A 14,095-nucleotide genomic window follows, 5' to 3' on the forward strand; every position below is an offset into this window, starting at 1 on the left:
AGGAATTTATCTTGGGGAAGAGAATTCCATGAAGAGGGAGCTGGATTTTCCAGCGTTATTTAAAAAAAACGACGAGAAATTTAATAAAAAGGCAAGTTTTTTAAATTTTAAGTAAGGAGCAACATTAAACCTTAAAATGAACAGAAATTGTTACCTATATCAAGGGGTTCACCCCCCCCCCTAATTATTTCGCTCTGTACGTTAAAGTATTTTTAGTAGTTTCAAAAGAACTATTTATTCTAATTAAACGGCCGTTATGATTCAGGGGGTCATTCTTGAAGAATTGGAACAAAAAATTTAACTATAGCGTAAAGAGCGTGGTATTGACGAGGGGGCGAACCCCCTCATATACGTAATAAAAAAAATACGAACATAGAAGTTCGTTACGTAAGTTAATTTGTGAGTTACGTATAATTACTACTAATAAAAAACGTTTGTAAATAAAATTAAAAGTTCTAGCGGCCCTTTTAAGTAGCCAAAATATTGGACGGCAGCTAAGTCCCCTCCCCATCCCTTTTTTCTAAAAATAATTCGATCAAAACTTTGAAAAAGCCATTTAGCTAAAAAAGTAAAGTTAATATGCAAATTTCGGTTTAATTATTCATGTACGGTGTGCCAAAATCAAAACCTGCATTAATTCAGAAATGTTCAGAAATTAAATAAAGTTTCTTAGCTCAAAGTAAGGAGCAACATTAAAACTTAAAACGAACAGAATTTATTCCGCATATGAAAGGGGCTGTCCCCTCCTCAACGCCCCACTCTTTACTCTAAAGTTTGACTCTTTCTCACAACTCTACTTTTTAAAAGAATAAAAAATTTTAGCTTAAAGAGCGGGGCGTTGAGGAGGGGACAGCCCCTTTCATATACGGAATAACTGACGATGGGGCGAACCCACTCATATACGTAATAAAAATATGCAAATATGGAAGTTCGATACGTAAACTAATTTGTAAGTTACGTATGATTATTACTAATAAAAACGTTCGTAAATAAAATTAGAAGTTTTAGTTGCCTTTTTAAGTAACTAAAAAATTTGGAGGGCAACTAGGCCCCTCCCTGCCTCTTTTTTCTCAAAATCGTCTGATCAAAACTTTGAGAAAGCCACTTGGCCAAAAAAGTGAAATGAATATACAAATTTAGTTTTAATTATTCATGAACGGTGTGCCAAAATCAAAACCTGCATTAATTTAGAAACATTCAGAAATTAAATAATAAAAAAAATAAGTTTTTTAAAGCTGAAAATAAAGAGTAGCATTAAAACTTAAAACAAACAGAAACTATTCCGTATATGAAAGGGGCTGTCCCCTCCTCAACGTCCTACTCTTTACTTTAAAGTTTGACTCTTTCTCACAAATCTACTTTTTAAAACAATAAAAAACTTTAGCTTAAAGAGTGGGGCATCGAGGAGAGAACATCCCCTTTCATATACGGATTAATTTCCGTTCATTTTAAGTTTTAATGTCGCTGTTTATTTCCAGTTTAAAAAAAACTTGTTTTTTTTATTTTATCACGGACAAATCGATATACAGGATATGGAAGATGCAGCAAGACGGCATAATAGTAAAATATTGAATTAACATGTTAAAAATTGAGAAATAGTGGACCATCTGTACTTGTCCCAGCTAAAGATAGGAACGGGTCCTCAATTAGTAATGAAGAAAGTGTTAAAGAGAGATGAGTAGATCATTTCGAGAATATACTGTAGTAAAGTTACATAAAGTATTTTAGGAAAGAATGAAAGTGTTTGTGACGACTAGGAAGTGATGAAAGATTTATTTTGCGAGGGTGCGTTAGAAACAGTAATAGGAGGATCAAAAAATCATAAGGCTGTAAAATCATAAATCATAGTGCGGTAATTAAGTTTTTGAAATATAGTGGTTCTGGAGTTATAGATAACAGATTATGGATATGGTTATCGAAAAATAAGAAATACCTAGCGATTTTAAGGAAAAATTTAATTAAAACCCTTGATAGGAAGATGATAAGAGTGAGTGTAGTAATTACAGAGGCATTAACTCTGCTTCTATAGGAAGCAAAGTACTTAGTATGATGATACTTTTTATACTTAAAAATGCTGTAGATAAAGTTTTAAAAGAAATACAGTGTGGTTTTAGGAGAGGATGAAGGGCAGAGGATGCGTTGATCGAGGTTTCATTCTTAGGTTAATGAGTCAACTACATGAGTCATCATATCATTTTTGTCCTCAGTCTTATGTGGTATGAACAAGTACTGGATTCAGCCGATAAAAGAGCTGTAGGGAAGATCTTATCCTTGTATGATATACCAGATGAATTCTTGGAAGTAATTATTGCTATCTACAAGACGAAAATTGCTGAAGTTAAGGTAGAAAATGAGTGACTAGTTTTGTATTGAGTCAGGATTTGAGCAGGATTATGTTCTATCTTCGTTTATATGAATCATTTTGATGGACCTTGTTTTAAGAAACGTGGCAGAGAAAGGAAGTTAAAACTTTCCTTGAATTAGATCATGCTGAGGATATGAAGTATGGTTCTAAGGTTTGGGTGGTTCGGAATACGGAGGAGGATTTGTTCGATGTTTTCCTGAAATATTATCTATGGATTAGATTTGGGTACTCGTTTGACTGACCGTATTTTAAACACTAAGCTGTAAGAAGAACTTGGTTCTACCCCACTTTCTCGGGCTATAATGAGTGAAACAGAGATTGCGCGGACAAATTTTATGGATGAAGGACAATCTAGCCAAAAAGGACAATCAGACAATCTAGAACCAAAGGAAGAGCAGGTCGTCCTCGAATGGGCTGAGAAAATGTCCTAAGAAAGGGTTTAAAGAACAATGGATCTTTTGGTGAGGGTGGAAAGAGGGGAGCTTTGAATAAATTGTAATGAAGGTCGGAAATGTACAGCCATTTTGGCCGCAGGTACCTTGGTGCTCTAATGATTTGTTAGTAATAGTAGTAGAAATGGAGTTTCCGAGTCACAATTTTAAACTGACTGTCCTGTTTTTACAAGATTCGATGGAACCGAGCAGAAAAAGGTCCAAGTTACGATCTAAAAGTACTGACGTATGCATTTGAAGTTATGAAAGCAGAAAGCTTGAATAGAAATACACGGAAGACAAGTTCTAGCCAGCGTGTAATATTGGGATAATTTTCTGGGTAGATCAAAAACTAGTCCTCCATCGATCAAAGATTTATGACTCAATTCCTAACCTTAATGGATTAGATGGCCTTGATCGATTCCACACAGAGTTAGCTAGCATATCAGAGAGAGAATTACTTGGTTAGTAGAAAGGACACAGAGAAAATATATAAAACTGCATATCTATTAAGCATTAGGAAACTTAAGCAGAAAAAATTAGTAATAAACTTCTCCGTAAAATTGGACGGCTAGTAAGGCAGTTTAGCTCTCAAATATGATGATTTAAAAATTGGAATAAAAACCGATTAAAACCATAAATTGTTATTTCCCTTACAAATTAAGACAATAATTTAATAATTATAGAAATCTAGATGTGTTTTCAATAAAGTTTCCTTAAAATTTATAAGAAGGAAAGTTCAAATTACGTGGAAATTGTTTCCTAAAATTTCATTCCTCTTGATTTCGATTTCTTTTAGTTTTAATAATCTCGTGTAATTTAATGCAGAACTGAGCAAATGTTAATTAAATAAGCCGATAAAAATAATAATAATAAGAGGAATAATTTATTAGCTCACAAACATTTATTAATAAAAATTATAAAACTTACTGGAACAAGGTAGAGTTTTGTTATTTAACATTATTTAACACCTTGTATTACGCTTTGTAATATTTCGGAACAAATTTTGTCCATAACGTAGTACAGTTAATTAAAAAAAATAATTGTATAAAGTTGTTCCACAAAACAAGTTTTTCAAAAAAAACTAAAGAGCTCCATTAAGCTAAGAATGAGCAAAAATAAAGTCAAATAATCTTCCAAGCGTAAAACTACCACAAATCACTATCAATAAATAACTGAAACTCAAAACGAACTGAAATCGCAATAAATTGCCACGGCAAACTCAAAACAGGCAAAAATTAACATGAATAGGGCTGATAACCCCCATACCTTCTCAAGACCAGAACACAATTTGCGCTTTACTGTAAAAACAAAAATAAATGACCGTGGATTGTCAGTCTAATTGACATATACTGATATTTATTCATTTAGGCTTTGATAATTTTTTATTTATGAAAGTAAGAAAAGTGAAAACATTTCAAAGATATTTTGTTTTCAGTAGAACAAACTTGTCTTGTGTTTTTTCAAGCAAAAATACCTGTTTTGCTTACACTTTGCCCGTGAAGACACAAAAGTCATTTTAATCCTTCCATCCTACGATATCAAACGACAAACCACGTTTAAAAAGTTTTAACTTTTTCAACTTTAATAAAAAAAAGAAAAATACTAAAACTTTAAGGAATATTTATAAGTAAATGTATACTAAACTAATATACCACTGCCCTTTTTTCATTACAGTGCAAATTATGTTCTGGTCTTGAGAGGGTATGGGGGTTGTCTAAGAAATAATTTCCAGACCTTTCAACTGCACTGAACAAAATGGATATCTCTAAGTTTTGGTTAAATGAGTTTTGGGAATTCATGGACATGGGGGGGGGGGTGAATTGTTGCCCTCCAATCACTTTTCACTAATAAAAGGGGTACTATTCCTTTCAATTTCAATGAACCTTTGTCGACGTTTCTAAGACAACAAATGGCCAGCTCAAAATTTCTATCAGATGCATTTTGGGAAAATACGTGGGAAAGTATCCATCTTTTGATCACTCTCAATCTTAAAAAGCACACTAGAACTTCTGATTACCAATTCAATGAGCCCCCTCCAAAGTTTATACGATCGCTCTTTCTCTATAAGCCTTATATGTCCCCAGAGTGTAACTTACAAACCGTACCGTGAGGCCTGTGGGAGGGGGTTGTTATCCTCAAAGACGTGATTTCTGGACCTTTCAATTATGTTGGATAAAATAGCTATCTCAAAACTTCTATTGGATGTGTCTGGGGAAAGGGTGGGCGTGGGAGGGTGGTTAGTGGCCCTCCAATCATTTTAAACTATTAAAAAGGGCACCGAATGAGCTCTTTTCGAAGCTTCTACGACAACCAATGGTCATCTCAAAATTTCAATCACATGCATTTTTGAGAAATACAAGATTGGGGGGGGGTATCCACACCCTGATTACTCTAGATCGTTAAAAAAAAGTACTAGAATTTCTGATTACCAATCCAAATAGCCCCCTGCAAAGTTTATACGATCACCCTTTCTATACGTTTACCTTATATGCCCCCAGGGTGCAACTTACAATTCTTTCCCTAAGGGCTGTGGGGATAGATTGTCTCCCTCAAAGGCACAATTTACGGATCTTTCATTTACATTGAAGAAAAAGCTATCTCAAAATTTTGATTAAATGTATTTGGGAAAATGGTGGGCCTGGGAGGGGGGTTAGTTGCCCTCAAATCACCTTTGACTATTAAAAAGGGCGCTAACCCTTTCAATTTCCATTAGAATGAGCCTTTTTGAAGTTTCTACGACAAGGCCATCTAAAAATTTCTATCAGATGCATTCCGGGAAAATACGAAGTGTGGAGGGTATCCACTCTCCTATCGCTCTGAGTCTCAAAAAGGGCATTAAAATCATGATTAGCAATCCAATGAGCCCCCTCCAAAGTTTGTACGATGACTCTTTCTATATAAACCTAATATTCCCCCAGGGCGTAACTTACAACCCTTGCCATGAGGGCTGTAAGGGAGGAGAGTCTGTCATCCTCAAATATATAATTTCCCGACCTTTCAACTACTTTGGACGGAATAGTTCTCTTAGAATATTGATTGAATGTGTTCGAAGAAATGGCGGGCGTGGGAGGGGGTTGGTTGCGCTTCAATCACCTTCAACTATGAAAAGGGCACTAGCTCTTTCAATTTCTAATCGAATGAGCCTTTTTTGAAGTTTCTAAGACAACTCCTTCGAAATGAAGTGCCCTGAAGTCTAAACCCCACTAAAAAAAAAAACAACTAAAAATGAATAATAATTTAACATCAGTAAAAGCAGGCATTACCTCACAGTCTTTGCCCAAAACGCAGGAAGCAGATTGTGTCTCTCTTCCCCACTAAGAAGAGCCATTGACTCATTTCTCGTTTGAGCATCCAAGGGAGTGTATTCAGCAAAGTCTGCCATGAATCCACCAAACTTTAAATCCAATATATTTCTTGTTATCACACCTACAACAAAATACATTTGACACTTAACATAATTAGAAAATTCTAATTACATGTTAATTTCTATTGTGCTTTTAGAGTTGAATCAAACATATATCAAGGTATCTGATATAACGTCTAAAACACAAAGTTTAATAAGAATAATAAAAAAGGGGGAAAGTAAATTAAGTAAGTATGCGAGACTCAGAAAGTTCCGGTTTCGCACTTGCATTGACTTTTTGGATTTACTGAAGACTGCTTCTTTGAGGTCTACTGACAAGTCAATGCAAATGCAAATCAAAACTCAAAGTGACTATTTCCAGACTTCCTTGTTAGGATTTTTGGCCCCCTCAGATCTCTGGTGGCAGCAATTCAAGCCCTTATTCCTGAAGAAACAGATTAGTTTATGCTATTTAAATAACCTACATAAGTTACGCAAAGACCCATGAAATTGAAAACCATCAAATTTCAGAGTTAGAATTTCAAGGACCTTGCCAAAATCTAGAAATAACTCATTAAGAATATTATAAGAATTATGTTCCAGGAGTTGTTCTTAGGGAATTGAGTACCCGTCTCCAACCCAGTTCCATATTTGTCAGCCTAAGGTGGAAACTTAGTAATACCAACCCATTACGATTCTCGGTGTCGGTTTCTACAGGATGGTTATTCTGAAGGCTACAAGAGATTAGCATAAAAGTTGTAATCAGTATAGGCTGTTTCTCGTTAGGGGTGGAGTATAGGCCTCAATAATAATTCTGGCCTTGTGACCCCTAAACCTTTCTTAGCAACATTTTTTTAACTTCGAGATTTTTTTTTTCTTTGAGACGTTGTTTTCAACTTCGAGACGGTTTTTTCTTCGTGATATTTTTTTTTAACTTCGAGACATTTTGTTTTAACTTTGCGACGTTTTTGTAATTTCGAGGCGTTTTTGTTTTAACTTTGAGACGTCTTTTCTTACTTCGAAATTTTTTATAAATTTTGATTCTTCGAGAAGTTTTTTCTTCGTGACATATTTTTCTTCTTGACGTTTTTTAAATAAGGGGGGATTGTGGGGCCCAGTCATATTAATTACGATACCCTGTCTATCTATTTCTTGTTCACAATCAGAAAAATATTTTAAGGGAAGACGCACCCCGTTGTACTCATAATACATATTCTATTATTAATCATGTTAAGGTTTTATTAAAAGATGATACCTGGACTGAATTCAAAAGTTTGAAAAATAACTATTAGGGAGGGAAGTTTTTGAATTGAAAGATGATATATGACATACAATTAGCTGCAATTTTGTAACTAAAGGGATTGTAAATTTGTTTCAATAAACAAAACTGCATGAAGAACAACCCTTCCTCTAATCATACGACAAAAACAACACAATTCAATGACAGCAAGTGCATGAAACTTATTACTTAGAATATATTTCTACGGACACAATAATATCTATAACTTATTCATTGTGTTGGTTCAGATGGCATCGTTCTTTTATCGTAGGATTTCCCAGGTCCTACATTCTATTCCTACACCAGATCATATAATTCAATGGGTGCATTAGGAAGTATTAATGGGATACTACTCATTCCATTTAATTGTTCATTCATAAGCTAATGTCTGAGGGTTTTTGTCAATATATTTCTAAGAACAATTGAATAGCATTGACTTGTTAGCTAAGTTGACTGGCACTTCGTTGCTGCATTCTTAGGAGTCCCCTGTTCACTCCCGTCAAATATTTCTGAGATCATCGGAAAATGCTTAGCGAACAACTTAGATCACAACACAATTTGTTTCAAAATACAATTGAGAAAGTAAACCCGTGTTGTCCAGGATTGTTTAGAGTTCATTGTTCCTCAAGAACACCTTAGAAAATCACCATTACCGGGTTTGTTCAGATCTCATTGGTCTTCCAGTACACCATTAGAATCGCCTTGTCTGGGTTTGTTCTGAGTTGATTGATCCTTAAAAGTGCCTTAGGCCTATGCCATTGCGTAACTAGCACTCAAGGCTAGAGAAATCAGTCACATAAAAGGTTTCATCAAGAGTGCCGTAGACGATGGCCTTGACGAGTGAAGGGATACTCACTCTCTTTGAAAACGTAAATAAACCAGTACCAAGCAAAGTATAATCTAGCATTCTACTCAATTGTTTCACCAATTAATTTGGGATGGTTAATTTTTAAGGGAAAAATTTAAATGGTGAACTTATGACAAATATGGCTAATTACCTAAGAATTTGAGATGGTTAATTCTCGATAAAAAAAAAAGAATGAAATGACGTTGCTTATGACGAACATGAAAAATTCAAGCTATTATATTACTGCTCTCATTTACTTTTTAATTTCTTTTTACACTGAGGGGGCTTTTGAAAAGCAGCGTAAATTTACTTATTTAAACGTAAATTGAACTTTTCGAGAAATACTTTTTATTCAATTCAAATTACACATGCGGAAATTAACGTATTCTTTCCATGGGCATAGGTAAGACGCTGATTCAGAAAGTGTCAAGCATGGTTTTTGATGGGACAGGGCTTTCTTGGATATCTCTTTTAAAAACTTTCTTTTTAGAGCACCAAGGTTACAGAGCATGTAACCTTTATACGATATATTTCTTAATTTTATGGGGTCTAAGTATGAACCATTAATTCTTTTTAGCCTCTATTTAGCCTACAAGGACAATTTTTTGTGAAACTTCCCATATTCTGGGTAGCTTAGGCGCCCGACCACCATGTACGGTCTCCTTGGTAGCCTCAATGACTTTTCAAACTTACCAATATACCATTCCACGGCTGGCTCATAAAAAAGGTCAACAGTGCCTGCGAAAAATCCTCCAAAATCTTGAACATAGGATTGGCCAGAGGAATCAAGCAAAAGGAATCCTCGACTGTCAGCTTCTCGAAATAAGTTTCCTTCGATATTCAAATAGGGATTGATGTACACGTTCACCTTCACGTTTTCAGCTATTAGATCCTCAACCACAGTATCTAGTCCTGTAATATAAAAAAGTATTAGACAATTTTATACTTGAAATTCAGAAATTAGAAATTAGAAATTTATTTATTAAAAGCAACGAAGCCTACAGGGTAGATACATTATCCTGAAGTTACCCTGGATACATTATCCAGTTATCCTGTGTGCTCCTGAAGTCACCCCTTGGATCCGCCGCTGTGGCGGATTTTCGTTAAAGATGAAATCCCACGATTAGTGGAACCGAAATGCAGAACTAACAAAAGAACAACTATACAAGTCAAAAGTTAAGAAAGAACCAAGTGGATTGATGGCATGAGAATTAAAAGAAATAAACCAAGAAGAAGAACTTAGTAGTGGTTTTTACCCAGCTAATTCAAAGAAGCTTACTAAAAAGTTTGATTTGCATGGCTTTACCTGGATAAAGGGTTTCATTCCACTGCCAGTTCCAAAAGACCCTGTAACCAAATGAGGTTTCAACTTTACCAGACCAATCTTGAATCCAAAGGCCAGAGACTTGAACACCTTCTGCTTGACAATTTCTCAAAACCTGGAGCATCTAAAAAAACAAAAAAAAAAACTAGATAATACTAGATAGATTCGAAAAACGGTAGAAGACCAAAAAAGGAGTAAATAAATACAACAAAAAAGATACAAACAAAACATAAAAGGCAAGAAAATAAAGGAATGAATGTACACTTAGATACTACATACATATCCACACATGCTTAAGGACGAATCACAATGGCAAGGGTACATGCTTTGACTGATTTTAAAAATTCTTTACGACGTGACACCTGTGTCTGGCGTAAATTTCTAATCGGCGTGACACCGACATATTTTTTTCCAAAATTAAGCAGAAATTTTGCATATTCGTAAAGATCTGAACGCATCTATCTTTTATCAGCTTTAGAAAAAATATTTCAAAATGGAGACAGCTCAAAAATGTAGGATGACCAAAGCATTGTACGGCTAGGCTCCAATCAGTCGGCTATGTTTTTATCGGTGGTGAAAGAACACCATACGCTTTTCTTGCCTTTTCTCCAAAACGACTTTTCTCGTCATTCAACTTTTCTCGACGTGTAAAAACGAATTTGTCGATATGAAATCATAATTACCAAACTTAAAAATGCAATCCCTTGAACTTTGTTAATCTTCTACAAAACCCAACAAATTAACTTTTGCTAGGATTAAATGCAAGACCGATTTGCTTATACGCTGTACTAAGCATATCAAAATTTTCTTCGTTTCGAGAAAGGCTCGTGTTTAAAATATTATCCGTGTACTGCGTAATTTAACGATGAGAGATCTATTTGGCGGAAAATATTGCTCATTTTTGCCAATTTTTGGCGTTCAAAGACGCTATTATTATAGTATCTTCTCCAATGTTAGAGAAGAATTAGTACCCTATTGGATCCCTCTTCTAAACGGTTCTGAATTATGTAGAATAATTCGTCCCTTTCTCGAAGGTGCTTTAACTCTGACAGAATGTTTTCTATACATATTATGAAAAGGTGAAGCAACTGACCGGTTCGCGCCACTTTTATGTGCTGCAACTGCTACCTGAGTTTGTCTTCTGGAGTCGAATGCTTTGCAAAAATCCTGACTTGCCAGAAAAAATGCAATCGTTTAACTCTTCAGCTTCTTAAAGTATATTAGCTAAAATATAACGGACGTGCTCGCAACCGATACCTTATTTAAAACCAAACTGGTTATCAGGAGTAGGCTACTACATTTACTTGAAATATCATCAATAACGAGAACTTTATTAGTTTATACAGGACTGGTGAAATAGTTACTGGAAGGTAAGACGCGTAATCTGCCGGCCCTCCTTTTTGTAACATAGGAGTAACAATGCAAGTGCAGAAAATATCAGGTACAAGACCAGTGTTAAAAATAATCTGAATCACAATTTTGAGACGACGTAGAGGATTCTCATTTCCATGGGTAAAGTGCAAATAATAGGGTCCGTCAAGACCACGGGATTGTTTTTTTTTAAGCATAATGATGGTGTCAGTAACATTTTTTTTATAGTTATTGACTTGAATTTATTTTATATGCTTAAAAATACAAAAAAAACATTAACCCCCAACAGAGAGCAGAGCTCGTATGGCTGGATGTGTAAATAATGGCATATACACAAAACAAAACAACTCGTCATAATAATAGCAAAACTAACTTAATTAACAAAGAGACAAAACAATATCAACGATAACTTAGAAAGCAAGGAATAAAAGAAAGGAAGGGAGAAAAGAAATGCTGGGGAGGAAAGAAATGCTGGGCAAGAGGGGCATGGGAGGCCGTCCCATCGTGGATACAAAAACAAAACACATAAAGAAAAATATCATCAATTTTTAATTTGCAAAATTCCACCGTTAAAGGTAAATAAACAAACATTAAAAAACAATATTTAATAATTGCTTCTTTAAATACAGCTGAGATTTTTGTGATTGATCAATGTGAGTTGTATCATTTAGCTTATATTTATTCACAATGAATAGCATTAGGTATATAAGTGAAAACTTTGACCTTTCACATCTTATCAAAGTAATTCGGTATAGTCCCGCCCACCGACGAGTTGGTTATTATGTAACCAATGTCAGAGCCAGGTAACCTCAGCCCGTTGTCTAGCTCTTCTCAGAACTTAGCTTCAAGTCTTGATCGAGATCGAGTCTTGAAAAACGGGCTTGATCGAGTCTTGATTTGAGAAAAACTCAAAAAATACTGCCAGACCAACCGCAGGAAACTAGTGCATGATTTGTCTCACAAAATAGTGCTACGGTGCAAGAGTGTGTATCATAGGACAAAACATCAATATCTTATAAGATATATGGCAAAGCTAACAAAGATCACACAATAAATACATGTCACTGATCCTCACAACGTCTCCATGGCCTGCTGTACACTATTGATCTTCCTTTATCTAAAACACGCATCCGTGATGTGTCTTCTGGCAAAAAATGCGAAATTCCACATTTTTGTAGATAGGAGCTTGAAACTTCTATAATAGGGTTCTCTGATACGCTGAATCTGATGGTCTGGTTTTCGTTAAGATCATATGACTTTTAGGGGCCCGTTTCTCCCTATTTTCAAAAATGAGGCAAATTTTCTCAAGCTTGTAACTTTTGATGGGTAAGACTAATCTTGATGAAACTTATATATTTAAAATCAGCATTAAAATGCAATTCTTTTGATGCAACTATTGGTATCAAAATCTTGGTATCCATTTTTTAGAGTTTCGGTTACTATTGAGCTGGGTTGCTCCTTACTACTGTTGGTTATCACGAACTGCTTGAATGTAAGAATACGCGTTAGCAGCGCCAATTGAAAGTGCGTTCCCTAGAAGTGTATCTAGGGAGTCTATATGCACTTCTAGACCAACAGGTCTACTACCTTAATTTGATGGTGATTTTTTTTCTCGATTATTCGATCTAGTTCCGAGTCGCCTTTTAGATTATTTAGTCTCCGTTTACTCAAAATCATCATTTGCATTTCATTTCTATGGCTAGTTTGTTCGACAAAGGAGTAGCGTATTGTAGATATCATGAAAATCTATTCTCCTTTAGGGATAACTGAATCTCTACATTCCAAGCAATTATAATTTAGAGCGTCAAATTTTACCGACGTTTTTCAATTTTTAAGGTTTATGTCTCCCATGCATCTTCTGGGTGCTTTTTTTCTTCTCATGTTTTGTCTTCAAGTTTTAACGAAAGATTACAATTTCGGTATTATTAGAAAGCTTCGATTGAATTTTATGAATTTACCGTATTAGCCTATGTTTTGAATTTACCTCAGATTTTGTTTTAGAAAGAAAATATTTTTCAAAACACGGAATTTTTTTTTTAACAAGGCTGCAGCTGCAATTTCAACCAAATAGATAAGAAATTTCTATTATGTTTTTCATTAGCTTCGGATCTATCGACTCACCGTGCCAAATTTTGCTATTGCTAAGAGTTTTTCGTAGAAAATAATCTAAATTTGCTTAAAAAAAAAGAAAAATTGTTAGCACTGGAAGGAACATGCCTCGTAAAATCTTATTGCTAGGGAATATTGGGTCACATGGTCCTCGAGAAAAATTTGACATTTAATCAAATGGATTATTTAGATAAACTCCGGAAATCAATCAATCTGTATATTATTAAATAAAATTATCTTTTTTTTTCCAACTGAAAGTGAGGAATAAAAAGTAAAGCTCAAAAGGAACAGAAACTATTCTATATATGAAGGGGTTGCCCCCTCCTCAATACCTTACTCTTCAGTCTAAAGTTTTCACTATTTTTAAAAAAGTTTTCTTTTCTAATTAAAAGGCCCCCGTGTTTCAGGAGTCATTCTTAAACAAATGGGACAAAAAGTAAATTTTAGCTTAAAGAGCAAGGTATTGAGGAGGGGGCAACATCTTCATATACGGAATTTAGGTTTGGTTTGAATTTAATGTTGCTTCTTATTCTCAGTTGAAAGACTTGTTGTGTTTTTTAATTTCTGACCGTTTCTCAAATAATATCAGGTAAATCAGGCTCACCCTCCATCAAAAATTCCCTCCCCTCACAAGAAAATACTCTGTGGAATGTTACTCCCATGTAAGATACACCCTTCCCTCTGGTAAAATTCCGCCTAGATAATTCCTGCATCGCTGAAAATCCCCCCCCGTAAAATTTCTTGTGGACGATTCAGCCTGAAAACTTTCATTTGAATACTTTCATTTGAAAAATAATTTACATTCTAATCGTATTACTGATTATTCCGGAAATCCTCCCTACCGTAGAATTTCTTCGCGAAAACCCAAAATCCCTCGAAATTTCCTCTGGACTATTCGCCCTGAATATCTCCACATGCAAAATTAAGTTGGCAAAGTATAACAAATAAAAATAATTTCGGAAACAAATTCTTTCAAGTCCCTCCAGTGTAAAATTTCCCTTTGAGATTTCACTCCCGAAGTTC

General features: G+C 34.9%; 1 protein-coding gene across 1 annotated transcript in view; it reads right to left on the reverse strand.

Moving 5' to 3' along the window:
• LOC136039960 (sulfoquinovosidase-like) overlaps positions 1-14,095 on the reverse strand; it is a 56,826-nt gene that overhangs the window by 18,466 nt on the left and 24,265 nt on the right. Inside the window, exons 5-7 of the mRNA XM_065723983.1 lie at positions 9,575-9,716; positions 8,962-9,180; positions 6,063-6,225 (exon numbers count right to left, since the gene is read on the reverse strand). Coding sequence (XP_065580055.1) covers positions 6,063-6,225; positions 8,962-9,180; positions 9,575-9,716 — 524 coding nt within the window. The remainder of the gene's footprint in view (positions 1-6,062; positions 6,226-8,961; positions 9,181-9,574; positions 9,717-14,095) is intronic.

Source organism: Artemia franciscana, chromosome 20 (genome assembly GCF_032884065.1).
Source record: "Artemia franciscana chromosome 20, ASM3288406v1, whole genome shotgun sequence".
NCBI classification, from domain to species: domain Eukaryota; kingdom Metazoa; phylum Arthropoda; class Branchiopoda; order Anostraca; family Artemiidae; genus Artemia; species Artemia franciscana.